Source organism: Plectropomus leopardus, chromosome 5, assembly GCF_008729295.1.
Source record: "Plectropomus leopardus isolate mb chromosome 5, YSFRI_Pleo_2.0, whole genome shotgun sequence".
In the NCBI taxonomy this organism is placed as follows: Eukaryota; Metazoa; Chordata; class Actinopteri; order Perciformes; family Serranidae; genus Plectropomus; species Plectropomus leopardus.
Window position 1 is genome coordinate 27,731,474 of NC_056467.1, and position 18,452 is coordinate 27,749,925.

At 39.6% G+C, this 18,452-nt stretch overlaps 1 protein-coding gene across 1 annotated transcript in view; it reads left to right on the forward strand.

The window, feature by feature from the left end:
* The window catches only part of tenm4 (teneurin transmembrane protein 4), a 195,079-nt gene extending 187,221 nt beyond the window's left edge, over window positions 1-7,858 (forward strand). The window contains exon 32 of the mRNA XM_042486820.1: window positions 7,060-7,858. Coding sequence (XP_042342754.1) covers window positions 7,060-7,818 — 759 coding nt within the window. The 3' untranslated portion in view covers window positions 7,819-7,858. The remainder of the gene's footprint in view (window positions 1-7,059) is intronic.
* The last annotated feature ends 10,594 nt before the right edge of the window (window positions 7,859-18,452 follow it).

Here is an 18,452-nt window from a genome sequence, read left to right on the forward strand (position 1 = left end):
CAGGACTTCTATTATGCTAAAATTAAATGAGTCTTATGTTTGCTTCACTCAGAGGCATGACATAGAAATGGGTCCATTTGAGTAATAATAACATTGAAGGCTATTTTTTATCCACAAACCCAGTCTTTTAAGTGTATATTCAAGAATACCCATGATAGACTGTAATACAGAGAAGATCATCAAAGATCAAAAAACTGATGCTTTAAATAGCAAATTATCCTAGAGTTGAAGGTTTTACTCATGTTTATGAGGGAGCTCTTGCTTATACTGCATGACTCTGCAGTATATACTGTAGATGATATACAGGGAAATATTGAGATAATTAGTCTTTAAACCGTGTACAAGCCAAGGCATGATATTCTTACCTAGAATTCATGCTTCAAATATGGTGTTAACGTCATAAACCTAATTGTCTCTTAAAAGAGGAGCTCCCCCGTCCCAAATTAAATCCATGTCTATCATTTTAATATCACCATGAGCTGCATTCTGCATAAAAACAAACCATCAATACACCAGATGGAGAAAAGTCTTTACTATTTGGAAGGAGACATCAGCGTTACATCCAAAGAGCTAGCTTCTGAGGTTGATGCTATCACAGTATCATCCACTGAACAGACATGAGCACTGTCATCATCACCATCATCACACTTGATCGGAGCATTCGCAGCTTGACAAGATGAATCTTTGCAGCAGTGTGAGCATACAAGAAAACGGGCATAATCGAGGGACACACTCCTGTGTCTTAAAGGTTTCCAGCTGACCACCTGTGTTCAGATTTTGTTGCTGTCTAAGTAACTTTCGCTTGAAGGTTAAAGCATCCCGTGCACAGTTACTATGTTCACATTCACAGTCCAAGAGCAAAACTAATGATGGTCACAGAACACTTGATCCAACTCGTCATTAAATGAGCAAGGTACTAAATAAGAGCTTTGGTGTACTGTCACCAAAACAAACCACCATGTCTTACACTGATGACCTATTTCTCTGTTCCATCCTTGTTGGGGACGCATACATATTAGCATTTACACTGCAAAGTATATGTGGTCAAATGTTGTTCTAGAGCACCTCAGCAAATGGTTCAAGTGATCAGATCACAATGTTTCTTTGTGGGTGGTACAGTTGTATTTAGCGCTGTCCATTTGTGATCTGACCGCTCAAGACACATTTTAAAACCCAGTGTAAACAGGGTCATTAGTAGTAATGTCTAAGACAATAACAACAACTATCTATATCATTGTCAGAACAAGCAGAGCTTTGAATCACCATTGTCAAGAAATGGGACTAGTTTCCATAATGCGCTATAAATACCCAAAAGGCTGAGACTTCTCATTCCTTTTATACATACATTCATCTTATTTACACAAACCTTTATTTACACAAAGTCAAAGTACAGACAACATTAGACTGCAAAAATACCCCCAATAAGCCACTCAGACCACTCTCCAGTTCTGGTTAAATTGGGATTTTGGTTGAAAGTGGGCAATAAAAGCTGGAGGCCAAAACACATCTCTCATTAATGATACCACATTTGTGAATTTTTAGAAAAATAACTCAACATCTATTTGGAACTCAATACTAATCCAGAGGCATCTTCACTAATACTCTAGGACTGAGCAAAGGCTTACTTACAGCGCTGTATCATTGTCTTTTCTTGTGCTGGGAAAAAAGGGCCCAACAAAGAGAATTAGAAAGCAAAAAATAAAGGCTCTTAAGCAGCAACATAAATCTTAACACTCTGCTGAAGTGCTAAACTTACTCAAACAGATGCACAGAGCCCAAGATAACTCACTCTCATAGAAAAATCAGAGGGATACTTTTGCTGGGTGGGACTAAGATACTACAAGCATGGTGCAAAAGCAAGCTGTCTGCTTGCATTTCAGCTCTCATGTGGTATTGAAGATCAAATCAGATATACCTGGAAGTTTTTTTAACAGAGCCAAAACTGATTTCTGGAACCTTTGCTGCATTTTACAGATCTCTGTACATAAATTCAGAAACTTCTACCCGTGAAGATAAAATCAAGCACTTTTAAAATAAGATTAACTTGACAAAACTACCTGAAAATGCAAAAGATTTGGATTTGCCAATATCAGACAAGGAGCTTTTAGAAGTAATCACCAACCTCAAAAATAATAAAAACCCTGGCTATGTTAATTAGTTCTATAAAACATTTGAAGATCTAATATCTTGTCTTCTATTACAGTCATATAGCTGTGCCCTAAAAATACAGGCATGCTTGCTCCATCATGGTGAGATGCCACTAGCTGTCATCCATAAAGGCGGTAAAGATCCCACTGAGTGTAGTTCATAGGCCTATTTCCCTCCTCAACGGAGACCAGCGCCTGCTATCTATTCTTTATTGAGGATTAAACCAGCTCTAAATCTCCCACATAATTCACCCAAATCAAACATGGTTCATTGTAAGGCACTACTCTAGAAATATCAGTATACTTCCTAATATCATGAACTGCTGGGCTACCAGAGGAGGAGAAACACTGGTGTTGTCACTCAAAGCTGAAAAGTTGTTTGACTCTCTGACTTTGAAATATTTATTTCAAACTCTAACACAGTTTCGTTTTGAAGACCACTTTACCTAATGGACCCACATTTTTTACCCCAATCCTAGAGACCAATTAGAGTTAATGGCCACACCTCCCAGCCCTTTTCTTTGGAGAGAGGAGCACGCCAAGGCTGCCCGATATCGCCCACTCTTTTTGCCATCTGTATTGAACTACTAGCACAAAAGAAAAGTGACAACATGAATATATCTGGGCGAATGGTGGGAAAGGAGGACAAAACATAGCTATACGCAGATGATGTACTCCTGTACTTGTTAAATGTGTTGTCTTCCATACTCGCCTTTAAAGACAGTATAAAACAAGTTGCCTATTATTCCATTACTAAGTATATGTAAAAAGTTGAGGCAGTGGATGTTAGCAGTTTCAACCCAAATCAAACAAAAGCTGAAATAAAAGCAGAAATACCAATATTATCAAAACTAGATGGCCTAACAGAGATCAAAATGTGGACATGCAATTGAACAAATGTCATTTTTAGATATACCTTTGAGATTAGAAAATGCAGACATACGGAAAATAAACAGAGACATGCAAAAAAAAAAAAATCTTCTCTTCAACCTTAACAAAAATAAAATCCTAAGCCAGTTTTGCCCTTATATATAATATTCAGGCTTCAAAATTGAGCAACATATGATCTTATCTATATACACAACCTAATAGACTCACATAAGTCATTTGCCCAAATTAAAAAGGAGTTTGGTCCTCCGTATATTGCTTTCTTTTTACAAAGTAGACATTTTTTTCACAAACATTCAGAAACTAATAAAATCAAGTCACCATCAGCAATAGAACAGTACTTTGTTGTCGCCCAGTTTGTAAACTGGTGGAAATGGGATTTCCAGTCTCAATCAGATCAATCAGTGTACTTGTTTTATGTATATCCAAAGAAAGTGGGAAGTAGAATTACAGCACAAAATCTCTGTGGAGACTTGAGAGGAAATCTGTTCAGAATCACACCTGGTAATGTGCTCTAATGGCTGGAGAGAATTTAAATGAAAGCTAATAGGGAGATATTTCAGAAGACCACACATAACAGGGAAAATTTTGGATCATCATCTTCCAGGAGCTGCTGGAGGAATTGCGGGGAAACAGATTCCATTTTTGTCCATACTTTCTGGTCATTTTACAGTCTGAAGTGATACTGGGATGAGTTTAGCTCTTTTTCGATGTACAAATCCATCGAGAACCACTGGTTGCTTTACTGGGAATCATCCCCAAAAGAGCTGAAAACGGAAGTCATACATATCTTCTTCACGTTCACGTAGTGGCAGCCATTAAAGGTCATTGTAAACTGGTTAAATTCCACTGTACCAACACTTACTCCAGTAACAGATAGAGTGATTGTGGCCGCTCCAAAATACAGAAGAAATAACACATAATTTGAGGCTTCAGGGGAAGAAATAAAGAAGAAAACACCCCCATCCCCTTTGTTTTTTTAATAGGTTTTTTGTTTTTTGTTTTGTTTTTTTTCTGTCTTTTTATTTTCTTTGTCATTTGTGGACAGTCTAATTGTTTACCTGTTTGTATGTTGGTCATGATTGTACGGTGCTAATTGTCTTTGGCCTAACAATTAGTTTAAAGAAAATTGTGTTCGTGCTAGTAAATGCTATGTTGATACTCGCTGCCAGTCAAACCTAATTAAATGCACTGCTCTTCTCAGCGTAAATATAGCTTTAAAACTAAACATGGTATGTCCTTTACACTTGGCATTTTATTTAATTTTATACAGGAGCAGGCTTTCCTTTCTATCTCTTTTCATTTAAGCCCCTATTTCGCCATGCTGCTGAATCTGCACACAGATTGAAAAATGCCGTGAGGGGCCAGACAGATGAGGTTTTTGCTGCACAAGGCTTGATCTCTCATTCTGGCTTGTGCTGTAGGCTGATTGCACCCCATCTTATGTGAATGATGCCTCTCTGGGAGTGTCCCAGGCGGCAGATTCAGCAAAGTGGAGGACATTGCCCCCTTTCCCCCCTCCGCCTCTGGGACAGCTGACCGGGTCACACTGTTGGCACGGTAAACAAACATGGAGTGGCATGGTGTGAAGTGTCCCCCCAGGCTGTCTCTCCCAAAGGCCCCAATAGTGCAGCCGCCCCTCCTCCTCTCATATGTTTCCTTTTCATGCAGGATCTGATACGGTGTCACATCAAAGAGTGGGCAGATATGCTGGTCACTGCAGCCCGCTCCACACTCCTCAACCCCACCCTGTCCCCCAGCCTGTAGCCTCCCTCTAACAGAGGCACAGAGAGACAGAATTAGAAACTGTCAGGAGGACTTTGGATGTGACTGGTTGACTCCTTGGGATGCTCACAGCCTCTTATCTTGGGCGATGGTGGGAAGGCACAGTGTTTGAGAGCCTTTTTGTTGCTGTTCAGAAGTGCTGAGGCAACTGTCTCGCTGTTTACTGGCCAGCTTCCATTTCATATCACTCTCCTCATTTTGACATCTCTCTTCCTTCCTGAGGAGCATCTCTTGTCAAGTACTATTAGGACAAAGTATTAATTTAGGCTAAAGGGAATGTCCATACAAAGCTTTGATCCCTAAAGGAACGATATATATGTGCACTACTTACCATCCGATTCCAGTTTCATATTTGGCACAGCATGGCTGTCAGAAGACAGTAATTTCACCCTTTTGCAAAATATCATGCCTGTCACAAATGATCAGAGAGATTTGCATTTGCTGACAAACACCTCTGTCCCTACCTTGACTATGTGTGATACACTCGCAGAGAGATTTGTTGTTTGCCACTGATAATAGCTGTGAAGCAATTACATCATTATTTATATACATGAGGTACTAAAGATGTCTAATCAGATAAAAATGTGGCATCATGGAATATTTCCTATAACACCTGTAAGCCTTTATTTTTACAGCTTTTAATTTGTCATTGAATGGATTTCATGACATTATTAGCATTCAAAATCCAGACCTCCTGGAATAATGTGCAATGAAACCTTGATAAAATAGCTTATAAAGGAGTAGTGTGGATGCTTAAGTGGCATCTAGCAGTGAGGATTGTAGGTTGCAACCAGCTGAAACTTGTCAAAATATTTCAAGTGTGAGCTCCCGCTTAGCATTTGTCTTTTAGTGTTCATTGGTCGGGAGGTTTCTACGAGAGCCAAATTATCTGCAGTCCCCTCCTCTTCAAAATAAAGTTTTTTCGGACACTGTTCAGCTCGTCGCAGATGCACAGCTTCCTTTACATCTGCTATTGTGTGCTCACCTTTTTTTTTGATCAAGGAGGTTTTTACCTGGAGCCGAATGCTATTGAATTTATATAAATAAAGAGCATGAATAGAGCAGTTTAGGTGTGGGGATGGACACTTGGGTGGAGAGTTGGTTTATTATTGTGGATTCATGGGTAAGAATAGAACAGGGGTAACACTGGACAAGCATTATGCTTCTTCCCACTCCCTTTTGGATATGAAATTCAAAATGTATGTTGCTTATTGAAAATCTGTCATAAAAGTTTGCTATTATTTTTATTTGCTTTTTTTATGTGCATAGTATTTTATTTATTTATTTTAAATCTTTGAATTAAGTTTATTCAATTCAATTTACTTATCTGCAGAGGTCTCCTCTCCAAAACAAATGGGCCTTGTGATATTACTCTCTAAAAACACTGAATAAAGCAGTTGCAATTTAAAAATCAGTGTTTTTCTGAAGGCTGCCCACATAGCAGCTACTTAATATGGTGACTGACACAAAAATGCAGATGGCCCTATCTAGAGCCAGTGTGTGGTTTGTCTACTCTGGGCCACTGTAGAAACATGGCTGCATCATGGCAGACTCCATGGACAAGGACCTGCTCCTTATGTGATTTAACGGCCTATTCTAAGGAAATGAAAGCACAACAGTTTTTATTTTTAGGTGATTATACACTACAGATAACATACTTACTATATGTTGTTCAATTTCTGCCAGATTATCCTCCTAAATCCTACACACTTAACCTTCAAGGAAATCTGTTTTCAGCAGTGGATACTTGCTGTATAGATTTTGGGTTATCTTTTATTTATTTATTTATTTTTTATATTTTCCTGCAGGTTTTACATCGTATGTTAGACCCAGATCATGTTTTTTTTTTGTTGATTTCATTAATACATGAACATTTTACAAAAGATGTCGATTCATCCTCATTCAGTCAAACGCATTAATATAAAGAGAATATGTATTACTCTGTAATCATAGCTTTATATTTGAAATGTTTGAAGTGTTAATGAAGCAGTATGAATCTCAGTTTTGAAAAACGGGAGTATCTAAAGGGCGACAGTGCTGCTTAGTCAGGTTACAAGCCAAGGTGTGAGGTATTTAGAAGTTTGAGTAAATATCTAGAGGAAGGTCTTAAGACTAAATATTGAGCGATCTTGTGTTAACTAATTTCTTGCTCAGACAGCAAAAACCAAATATATATTTGAATGTCCATGTCACAACTGCAGGGGCTGTGTGACTCAACAGTCATGTCTTTGTTTTGCAGTCTCTGCTGGGCGTTCAGTGTGAAGTTCAGAGGCAGCTGAAGGCCTTTGTGAAGCTGGAGCGCTTTGGCCAGATCTACAGAGCCAAAAGTGCCGGATGTCCTCAGACAGAGGACAAGAAGATCTTTGCCTCTGGTGGCTCCATTTTTGGAAAGGGTGTGAAATTTGCAATCCGAGACGGTCGCATCAGCACTGACATCATCAGCCTCGCCAATGAGGACGGCCGCCGCATGGCTGCAGTGCTGAACGACGCATTCTACCTTGAAGACCTCCACTTCACTATCGCAGGAATGGACACCCATTACTTTGTCAAACTGGGTTCAGTGGAGGGAGACCTGTCCCTAATTGGCATGACAGTGGGCCGGCGCACTCTGGAGACCGGCGTCAATGTGACCGTGTCTCAGGTGAACACTGTTCTCAATGGCAGGACTAGGCGTATTACTGACATCCAGCTACAATATGGCGCACTGTGTCTGAATACGCGTTACGGCAGCAGTGTGGATGAGGAGAAAGCTCGCGTTTTGGAGCTTGCCCGGCAAAGATCTGTCGCCCAGGCTTGGGCCCGGGAGCGCCAGAGACTGAGAGATGGAGAGGAGGGCTCGCGGACCTGGACTGAAGGAGAGAAGCAGCAGCTCCTGGGCTCAGGGAAGGTGCAAGGCTACGACGGATACTACGTTGTTTCAGTCGACCAGTACCCTGAGCTGGCAGACAGTGTCAACAACATTCATTTCATGAGACAGAGCGAAATGGGCCGAAGGTGACATGAACACGAGGCGCTTGAGTGACGGACTCACATGTAGGACATGGGACTTCTTGCCAAAGACAGTTGTGTACATGACCACTTTTTTTTTTTTTTTTTTTTTTTTTGACTGTGCTCAACTTGGTTTTTAATATACTGTAAAAAAAAAAAAAAAAAAAAAAGAAAGAAAGAAAAAAACATGGTTGCAATCAGTTGCACTGTATTAATAGAAGAGTGCCCTTCTCCTTTTGAAGATTCTTTAACAGTCTTTGCCCTCCAAGTGCGGCTGCTAGAGGATGAAAATCTGCGATGTCTGTGACTTATTTTTGTGACTCCATTTCCTCGTCCCTGTTGGTGATTCTGTTCAAAGAAATCCAAGAGGAGTATTGGTAATGCATTATGTTCACTGGCTCTCTCTGCTGCCAGACTTGCAGATTGTTATTCACAAGCTTGCTCCATTCTGCCTTTTTCTGCGCCTCAGCCAAGGAGATTCCTTCTCTTTTAATCACTTCTTTTTTATACTTGAAACCCTCATAGCCCCAGTCATCCATAAATGATGAGAGATTTCTGTTGGCGGTAGAGTCCTTCATCAGAACCCAAGCTGAACTTGTCAAAGCACCTTCATTTGTGTGATGTCTTGTAAGTAATTTTTTGAGTGGAGGATTGATACTCATCTGTGGTCTTAGCTTGGAAGGCTTCAGTGCACCCTGACTGTGCATGTTGACGGCCTTCTTGATGAACTACAAAATTAGCATAATCAAGCTTAAAATGTAAGGTAAAGCCAACAAAAGGATATGAGGTCACTTTTTTTTTCTTAATTATGTGTGTATTTTATTTTTTAACCAGACTTTTTTTTCCTAAGGAAGAAAATGAAAAGAATAAATTGTTCTCTGCTCCGTTTTATTTGACTGTGGTCAAACAACTCGATTATAAAAATAGTGAAGAGCCAATCCTGTAAGAAAATACTGTGGAATTAATGTCTGTGTTAAACAACAAAAAGGTATTTTACAGGAATGGTTTTGAATTACATTTTAGTTTTGTTTTATAAATAGCTATATGAATTAACAGTATAACAAATGTGAATTTTAAAAAAAATGTGAACTATTGTCCCTTTTATTGTTAATTGTTGTACTTGAACAATACTTAAGGGTGTTTCAACACATGGAATAAACTATGAAAGGTGGTTTAGATAAATCAATTACTGTGTTTTTCATTAGACCGACGACATTTTACTGATCTCAATTGCATATGAAAGGCAGTGTTTGTTTATCAATGAGCTTAAGTCAGTATTCCTCACCACAGTGTCCAAACAAATAAAGCTTGGGATGAAAATATTTTTTAAACTACAGACAGTTAAAGAACCTGATCTCATCAGTGATACATACAGCATTAACATATTGACTGCTGAGATAGACTTTGCATTGTGTTGTTGGTGAGATGAAAGATACAAATTGCCTTTGCCCTAAGGGCTGCCCGCAGGTCAGCATCGAAAGTGCTTTCATTCTCCGGAATAGGGCTCCACTTTGTCCTGTGGCTGGCTGAAATGCATTAGACCTGCAGGTGTACTAGTTCCCGTTTACAGACTAAAGGTCGTCTATACAGGCCAACCTTGGAAAAATAACCCATGTGGACGCATTCTAGCTCCCATATGTCCATATCCTCCTCAGTGGAGACTACAAAGGACAATTCTGCTCATTGGAAAATGTCATTATGTGAAAACTCAAGAGGAATCAAGACTATTTTGGAAACTGTGCCATTGATTTGACTTCTGGTACTTTCTGAACTATGCCAAGCCACTACACACTCTCTTATCATTTTTTTCCATCAAAATATTGCGTGTGTAGGCGTGGTGGGAGCATGATTGAGTGTCTCAATCTGTACAAATGTTAAAGCAAACAGTACACGGTTATTTTATTTCTGCTGCTGGTTGATTCAGTGATGTTTTTGTTTCCAAAAAAAAAAAAATGTATGTTCAACAGTATATGAATGAAGGATATTTGCATTGTGGAATATTGCACTGAGAACTGTTGCGTCATAAGACTGTATCTTTTTCTAAAGTTTTGGACTCATTTTGAGTTTTGGTTTGTTCTCAACACTGTGTTTTTAGCGCTTCTCTTTGACCATGTAAATATAAAGACATCCAAGTAAGCTGTAAATAAAATGCAAATGTAGATACCTCTTAGAGCTACATCAGTGACCCTGTGTAGTCTTAAGGTAGAAAAAAAAATAAAGGGAATATTTTGTGTTTATTTTTGGTGTTTTGTTATATATACACTGTATATTCTATATAAAATAGAAAAGAAATAATTCCCTCAAATTGATATCAGATAGATTCTCATATATTCACTTTACTCGCTTGTTTGTGTAGATTTTTTGACAGGACATGGCTTAGAAATGTTTAGCTTTCCTGTTTATACACTGTAAAAAGTAAATAAGTAACTGTTTTATCTTAAAAAAGCTAGTGTTTGGGCTGCCTTAAAATTTTAAGTTGACTGAATATGAGAATACAAGTTGAGGTAAATTTGTAATGAGTCAGCTTGTCTTCTTAAATCCAGTCAACTTAAAAATTCAAGGCAGCCTGGATACTAAATTTTTTAAGTTAAAGCAAATAGCTTTCTTTTTATAGTGCAGTAAAGGCACAGGTTTATGCATATTATTTTACCAGAGTGCAGGATGCTAAGTGTTTGATACTTAAAATTTCCTGGCAGAGGACACCCCATTTCATATTTGTACCCCCCCAATTTTGAAATGAAATAGGCCTTTACATCTGCATCTCTAATGTGTTATACATATATTCATTCTCACCCTACAACACATTTAATAAGACTTTGATGAGGTTAATTTGATGCAATATGATAATATTATATTGTGCCATGTGCTATTATTTAGTTAAACATGCACTACCACCTGTGTAGACATCAAATCTATTAAATTCTCACATGGAGTGAACATGTGGTGGGAACACAAGAACATAAAATGCAGACTGTTAATAAAAACATCTCTGCAGTAAATGTATTTCACTGTCACAAGGCAGAGAGGCCTCGTGGGATGCTGTGCAAAACTTGACTATTAATTAACCTGTCAGAGTTGAGGACCAATCCTTTGATGTTACAAAAGCCACCAGGAGACCGTGTGTTTTTAAACTTGATAACTTTGTTGAAACAAGTGGAGCTCAGGGCCTAATCCTGTTAGCAGGCGGGGTGGCTCGGGAGTTAGCTGCCAGTATGTGGTGGCAGCGAGGGAGCCTGGAACATTTACACTCACTGCAGGCAGAGCTGAGCTCCGTGCCCAGAAGAAAGCGTGCCGGCCTGTTTTACCTAAGCAGACAGTGCTCTCATTTGTTCTCCCCCACTTTGCATTAATGTGAGAGGAATGTACCACTGATCTCTCTGCGTGACAGACGTGCGTCGTAGGAAACGATCACACCCTGATATTTGCTTTAGTTAGTTTGACTACACAAGTTTTTTGCTAAGTAAATTTCAAATAGGTGCCTCTCGTCTTCCCTGAGAAAGCCTGAGCCTCCAGCCCCACATGACTCCTATAAAGAGGATTTCTTTACAGGGAACAGAACGTTCTGCTAGCAGAGGGAGCCTGTGCAGAATGAATTCTGCTGCAGAGAGGCAAAATGTCCTTTCGCCTGGAGAACTGTAGTCTTTTGGTAGAATGATAATAACAATAACTTACCCTTAGCCCCTGCTGCAGAGTCAAAGTTTCCATGTGCATTCTGATGGGGCTTTTAGATGGGACTGATAATTAGAATCACTTCTAATTAATTTAAAGCATTTTTATAACATTTAATCAATTTTGGGAGCAACGGACCATTGACAGTCATTCTTATAACCTATAATGTTAAGATAAAAACAAGTTACCAAATCAATTAGGTCCAAATGACATGTAATGTGTGGATGCATACTATATCAAAAGCATAATACTGTTTTTTTTTTTTTCTTGAGAATAAACTATCCTGTGGGGCGGCACGATGGCATCGTGGTTAGCAGTGTTGCCTCACAGCAAGAGGGTTGAAATCCGATTGGAACGGGGTTTGGTCCGTGGGCGGGGGCCCTTCCGTGCAGAGTTTGGATGTTCTCCCCGTGTGTGCGTGGGTTCTCTCCGGGGTCTCCGGCTTCCTCCCACAGTCCAAAGACATGGATGTCAGGTTGATGTCTCTATATTACTTCTATTGCTATTATAACTATTACTACTTAGGTGTGCAAGTGTGCAAGGTTGTCTGTCTATATGTCGGTCCTGCGATAGTCTGGCGGTGTACCCTGCCTTCTGTCCAATGATAGCTGGGATTGGCTCCAGCCCCCCCAGGACCCTTACGAGGACAAGCAGTTACGGAAAATGAATGAATGAAAACTGTCCTCTGATGCTCATAGTTTGCACCGTGCTCCATCACTTAGTGGCTGAAAATGTGAGGAGAGTGTGAGGCAAACAGTATGTGCCATAATGTTTTCAAAATAATGACTTAATCACTAGTATTGATGAATGATCTTATTAAAACCTCACAAATTTGCTTTTGTCATTTGTGCTGTGGGGCAGCGAAAATCTCTCCAATTGCACCTTAAATTGATTAAAGCAACCCGTTGCAATCGCTACAAATAACAGATGATCTTTTAAAGCTAATGCAATAACACACAGAACAGACCTGTGTCTGTTTTAAAATGAGTGCACAAAAGATATTCATGTCACATGAATCAGACGACATTAAAGAAGAATCTTTATCAGTGCTTGTTGTTTTCGTGTTGCTTTTGTGTTTGTCTTCCAGACAGCTGCGTCTGCAGAAATTGGTTTACGAGTTCAGTCAGTTTGACAGCTACACCATTTTTCAAGTGCACGCAGCTGAACTTTGAATGTGATCCCATATTGACTTAACACCTACCACTGCAATCTGACTAACCCCTTCCAGATATTTATGTGAGAGGAGAGAGGAGAAATCCTGGTTTTTAGCATGGTTTCACATCTGCGAAAGGGAGGGAAAATTTTCTCTAAGAACCATGCATAAACTATTTCCTGTTACCTGTGCTGAGTCTGATGCGAAGAGATATCTTCACATTGCTTTCACACTCCATCTGTTTGCTCTCACTGATAATTTGAACACTCTGAGCCCAAGTATTGGATAAACACTGGCAAAGTTATTTGCTGTTAAAATCAGCAAAAAGGTTGATTCCTGCTGAGGCCCAACCATCCACCCCTCAATGACTCCTGTATGTAATCTGAAAATACCATTCAAATAAAACACTTGTTGTCTCTTGTTTTCCTCTGTCCATCGCTCTCAGGTACATGAATGTCAGCTGCGTTTATTTACCTAAAAATGAGCATGTTGTTGACAAAAAAAACTCCCATTTTCACACTGTTTTGCCAAAGAAGCACCCCAGACTGGCTTCACTTGTTCAAGTTTTCCCAACAGCCACAAAATAAGTTGTCGGTATGATGATCCACATCTGCTGTGTAGCCTGATAACACCATATGCCTGAATGGACAGGACAGCCTCAGATTCTGTCTTTAATCATTCAGGTCCACATTCCACCCGCTACCAGTTATGCAAATGGTGGACCAATCATAAAAGCTAATGGAGCAAGGAATGGTAAACCAACTGGCCATACAGAAGCAAGGCTGAATTCTCCCTGAAAAAGGTTTAGGTCTCATTTGGATGCCCGCCGTGATGACAAAACACAGCAGCAACAGAAGCACTCAGTGAAGTGCAAGCTTCGGAAATGAAACTAAGGTGATGGTTTCCAAAGTGTCATATTTCTGTAGGTCACACAAAGGCCAACGTCGCCTCTTTTACAACTGACCTGCAAAAGCAAAATGGAAAATGTGCAGTACTAGCACCTTAAGCAGTACAGTGCTGCATGCTTGTAATATGAGAGGCATTATTTTCCAAAAATGGGACTTAAAAGCCCTGCAAGATAGCATGCGTTCACCTATTGTCGAGCAACATGACCTGACAGTTTTGACCTCTTTGCTTTCAGTGGGTTTTTTTTTGTCATTTTCACCGAGATAAACATTTCCAAGATAATCAATAATCTGTGAAGTATAGCCACATCAAAGCTGGCCTCACAAATTTGCAGCCTGTAGTTTCTCACTGGAAGAAAGATGCAGACTGTAACTTACAAAGTGTAACAATCTGTGTTGTTTGTCCACCTCTTTCGAGAAATACATATTGTGAAGAAGCTGTTTTGCATCTCTCTTTCCTTTTGAAATAAAAAAATACTTTTGTAAGATACAAATTAATGTAACTCAGTTGTGTGTTTTTCATATTTTTTCCTCAGCTTGTCCAACTGAGAAATGTGACAATTCAGTTTCTATTCTCACTCTGATCTCCATGGATTATGCATGAATTGACGCCATAAGAAATTAATCCTGTCAGCACAAGGTGAAATTTCTTCTCTTGCTTTTAGAGAAAATCATACTGCGAGTGTGTGCATGTGTGTACCGGACTCCAGCAGGGTCTTGGTGGTCCTGCTAGACTCACTAGAGGTGGAAACCGCAGCTGCAGCTGCCGTCTCCCATCACATTTCATCTGACAGGTGTGAACAAAGGACCCAGAGAAATGTCACTGCAGCATTTTTAAGTCACTCGGACACCGCTTGCATTCAGGAATGAAACTGCCTTTGCACATTATGCAAATCATATTGACAGCATATCTAATGCTTTTATTAGGCTAATTATGCCTAAGGTCAAATCTGTCCACAGCGAAAGGATCAGAACCTATTCAAACCAAGTGTCTGGAAGTGTTTTGCTTGTCTCAGAGGTTAGCTAATGCTTAATGTCTTAGGACAGCTTATCATGTAGCACTTTATGTCCATAAAAAAATAGGTGTTATTGATTTCCATCTATGACACAAGCACCGGAGATGTTCAGTCAGGGGCCGTCTTAAATATTTAGCACGACAGAATTGATGAATAACAAACACACAGGAAGATGTGCTTTGAAAACCTCTTTCAGCAAATGTAGGAAGCAAAATGTCCCCAGAACTCTTTATGATACACAATAAAATGCCTTAAAACATCTACAGAAGCACTTCTCTCCATCGTGTGAAAGTGTGATGAAAGAGAGGAGATGTTAATGATAGCAGAAGAGCCTTAAAGGTAAGGTGTGTCCTCAGTGGAGATCCTCTGTTGTCAGGGTTGAAACAAGGCCCATGTATATTTAATGGGCTTGAGCTGCTGCAAAGTATTTAACAGCAGGCCATATTAAAAATATATGAAGCAGTGGAGAAGGTTGTGTATACTTTAAATTAGTCAGGTTTCCTTGGGTCAAAAGGTTAAATTTCTGTAAAGATGTTCAAACCCCTCCTTTGTCTGAAATATTTGAGCCTCTTTGCACCTTTGATGGAGGAACAGTTGAGTTTGTGTTACAACTGTAACTTAACACTGGTGGGAGCTTCAGCTGTGTGTAAATTCAAAGCACAAAATCAAATCCTTTACTAAGGGTGAAACTGCATAAATCACGTCTTTATTATGCATGAGCAGATTATGAGACTACTGGCCCCTTGTCACAGATATGCACAGGGTCCCACCACTCTCCTAAACAGAAGAAAGACACACAGTCTTTGTGGTAGTTTTGCCTTTTTTGTTATTGTTTTGAATCTTTCTTTAGTCATATTGCATTTCTATGGGGTTTTGTGTTTTTTTTTGTTGTCATTTTGTGGGTCTTCAACATATCCTAATACAACAGTTTAATTGATAAATATAAATTTTGGCCCCATATGAGTGACAGTTTCAAAAATGAATGTAAAGTTACAGAGGTTAGGTTTAGAAAAAGAAACATGGTGTTGACGTACCTTTAAAATCATTCCGAATTCAATCAAAGTTAACACAGTTCCAAATGCTGTGACCCATCAGCCCATTCTTAAGCTGTCAAATACCACTGCCCTTGCAGTGAGACCCCAACATCAAAAGCCACCTTGATACGCTGCCAGATAGCGTCAATTGAGAACGGGGCCGGACAGAACTGTTCTCAGTGTTTTGATATGCTGGCACATGCCACAGCAGCGTGGCACACTGCTGAGTGGCATCAGGTTGAAACATTGCACACCGTAATATAAGGATTACGAAGGTCCCTGTAGGAAGGACGTAAGTGATCCTCAATGGATCTAACAATCCCCAGTCTTTCATGTGGGAGTGTCTTTGTTGCCTAATCCTAAACATGTGCTTTTGTTGACGTGCCATTGATGTTCGCCTATGTTTTTGCTGCCTAAACATAACCACGTGCTTCTGTGGCGTAATCCCACCATGTGCTTTTGTTGACATTCCGGCACAGTTAGCAGCATCCCGCGATATATGATGACTTGGGCGGACCCATCCACCACCTCAACCTGCCTCCTAAGCGGACTGCTTGATACCACTTCCTTCTAACTACCATCAGCGCATTGGTCACATGATTGCAGCCTTCTAAAATACGTACAGTATATTATGCGTAAATTACAAGCTCACCATTACGTATCTACGAATTTTGGTGCATTACTTTTTGTGGGAAATCATACTAACGTGCATGAGAAAAGCCTGGATTCTTTATGGTTGTTTTGCCCTTTTTCATAGTTCCTTTGCATTTCTTTGTGCTAATTTTAGAGTCTCTTACCGTTTGGTAATCTAAGTGACATTTTGCAGATAAAGGTCAGGGGGGCCACACTTTGGGCCCCTAGTCCTGCATCCTGTAGGCATAATCCATCTATGCTCTTTATGACTAAAATTCTGTTCTTCATAACATTCCTTCCTTTTCCAGGTGATACAGGCAATATATCTGAAAAAAAAAGAAAGCTATGTTGCCGATGGCAACGTCTTATTGCCATCGGCACTACTTACACACAATCATCTGATGTTAAACAGCTGTTTAACAACTGTCTTGCCAACCTGAGAGCCACTTCTGTGAACCACATGGCCTGAAGTGCAACCACAAGGTAGTGTACTCAAAATAGAATTCAATCAACCCAAAGGATAAAATAAACATAAACAAATTCAGGCTCATGAAACGTGTAAATGTTAGAGGTTATTAAATCCTCTGTGACTTTGTTTTGCTCTTTCACCCAGACAATACAAATCTGTGTGATTCAGTAGGAGTGATGTTTTTGTTAAGGACAGCAGAAATACAGCAGACTTTGTTTCCTTTGTCCTCCTTTGAGTCATGCTGCTGTGCTTGTTTCCAGTTTGATATATAAAGCCTGAAGACAGTCTGACAGAATTATTTTGGTTACAGAACCTTTGGGCCCATTACGAATACTATTATGTAGATCAGCCTTGGGGAATGTATTTCCACGTCGTGCATTTGGATTGTGACATGGCTGGCCTCTCATTTAATTTACCCATACAAAAAAGCCTGCCAGTCCAAATGCTTCAAAGTTGTGTGGACATTTTTAACACATTTCACACAGAGAGACTTGTTTTCGTTCACATTTTTTTTGCACAACCAAATTCTCTTTAAATGTTAAACTGATAAAATTGCTGAACAACCCCCCCCCCCCTCCCCCAACCCATCAACCATCCTCCACAGGCAGACTCTCAATGACACACACCACCAAACCCCTGGCAAAGCATGAAAACACAATGAATGTTGCTGTCAGGGGAAGAAAAAAATATTTAACCTCAGGTTTTTAGAGTCATTTCCTATTTGAACGATCTTTTTTGGAAAAGCTGCCGTTGTGTGACACACTGAAATTCATTCAAATTTGAAGCAGGAAGACAAAGACACATACAAAACCCCTTTTATTGGATGACTCAGATTGCTATGATCCCTCCTGGCTTATGTGGAGTTTTTATACACTGTTGTTCTACATGTGCAAATTCATTGTGTATTGGCAGGAAGCCTCAGACCGGTACATGCAGTGGAGCAGGAGCAAAATTATGATTGTGATGCACACTCGCACAGCGCGCACGGTTACCCTCGCTGTGGCTAGTGCTCTGCACTGGCAAACATGAAAAACACTATATTTGTCCTTCCAAGAATCTGCAGCACAATGCCTCTGATTTTTTGGCACCTGTTGAGACACTGAAAAGAAATTAGCACTAGCGCTTAGTTTTTATAAATGCAGCAAAAACAGCTTTTACTGTGACAGGGGGGATGCATTTATCTATTTTAATTTTTACTTCCCCTGACTGATGTTAACTGACATTAACAACCTGACAGGAAAAATTGAACTACTGTGGTGAAGGATAGGGGCACGTTCAGCGTGCACTCATTTGCTACAATTTCTGGATTGAACAATATGTGGTGTTAAATGTGTTCAACAGGTTTTGAAGTAGTCTTTTTTTGAAGTATGTATTGTTTTCTCTCATTTTGGTGGGTGTGTCAGAGGTGTTACCCAATCAGCATCAATGTGTATCTAGTATAGCTTTACTTATCTTATGTAGAATTTTTGTTTTATTTCGCACTTGGTTTGGTAAAGTAAACAAATGTTTTCCACATAAACCCTTTGAAAGCTGGAGACATCACTTTTCTTATGCTGCTTTTAGAGACCTTTCACAAGTATTTAACCCTTTGAAACCTGAACAAATTGGAGCAATTTCTGTCAACTAAGCAACTTGGTAAGAAATCAGCCACAAATTACAAGAAAGTAGTGGATTTAGAAAATTATTCTTAGAAGTTAGGTAAAAAGTTCTCGGGTTAAAAAAAAAAAAAACAAAGCTATTTGGAAAAACTATGTTTATAATTAAC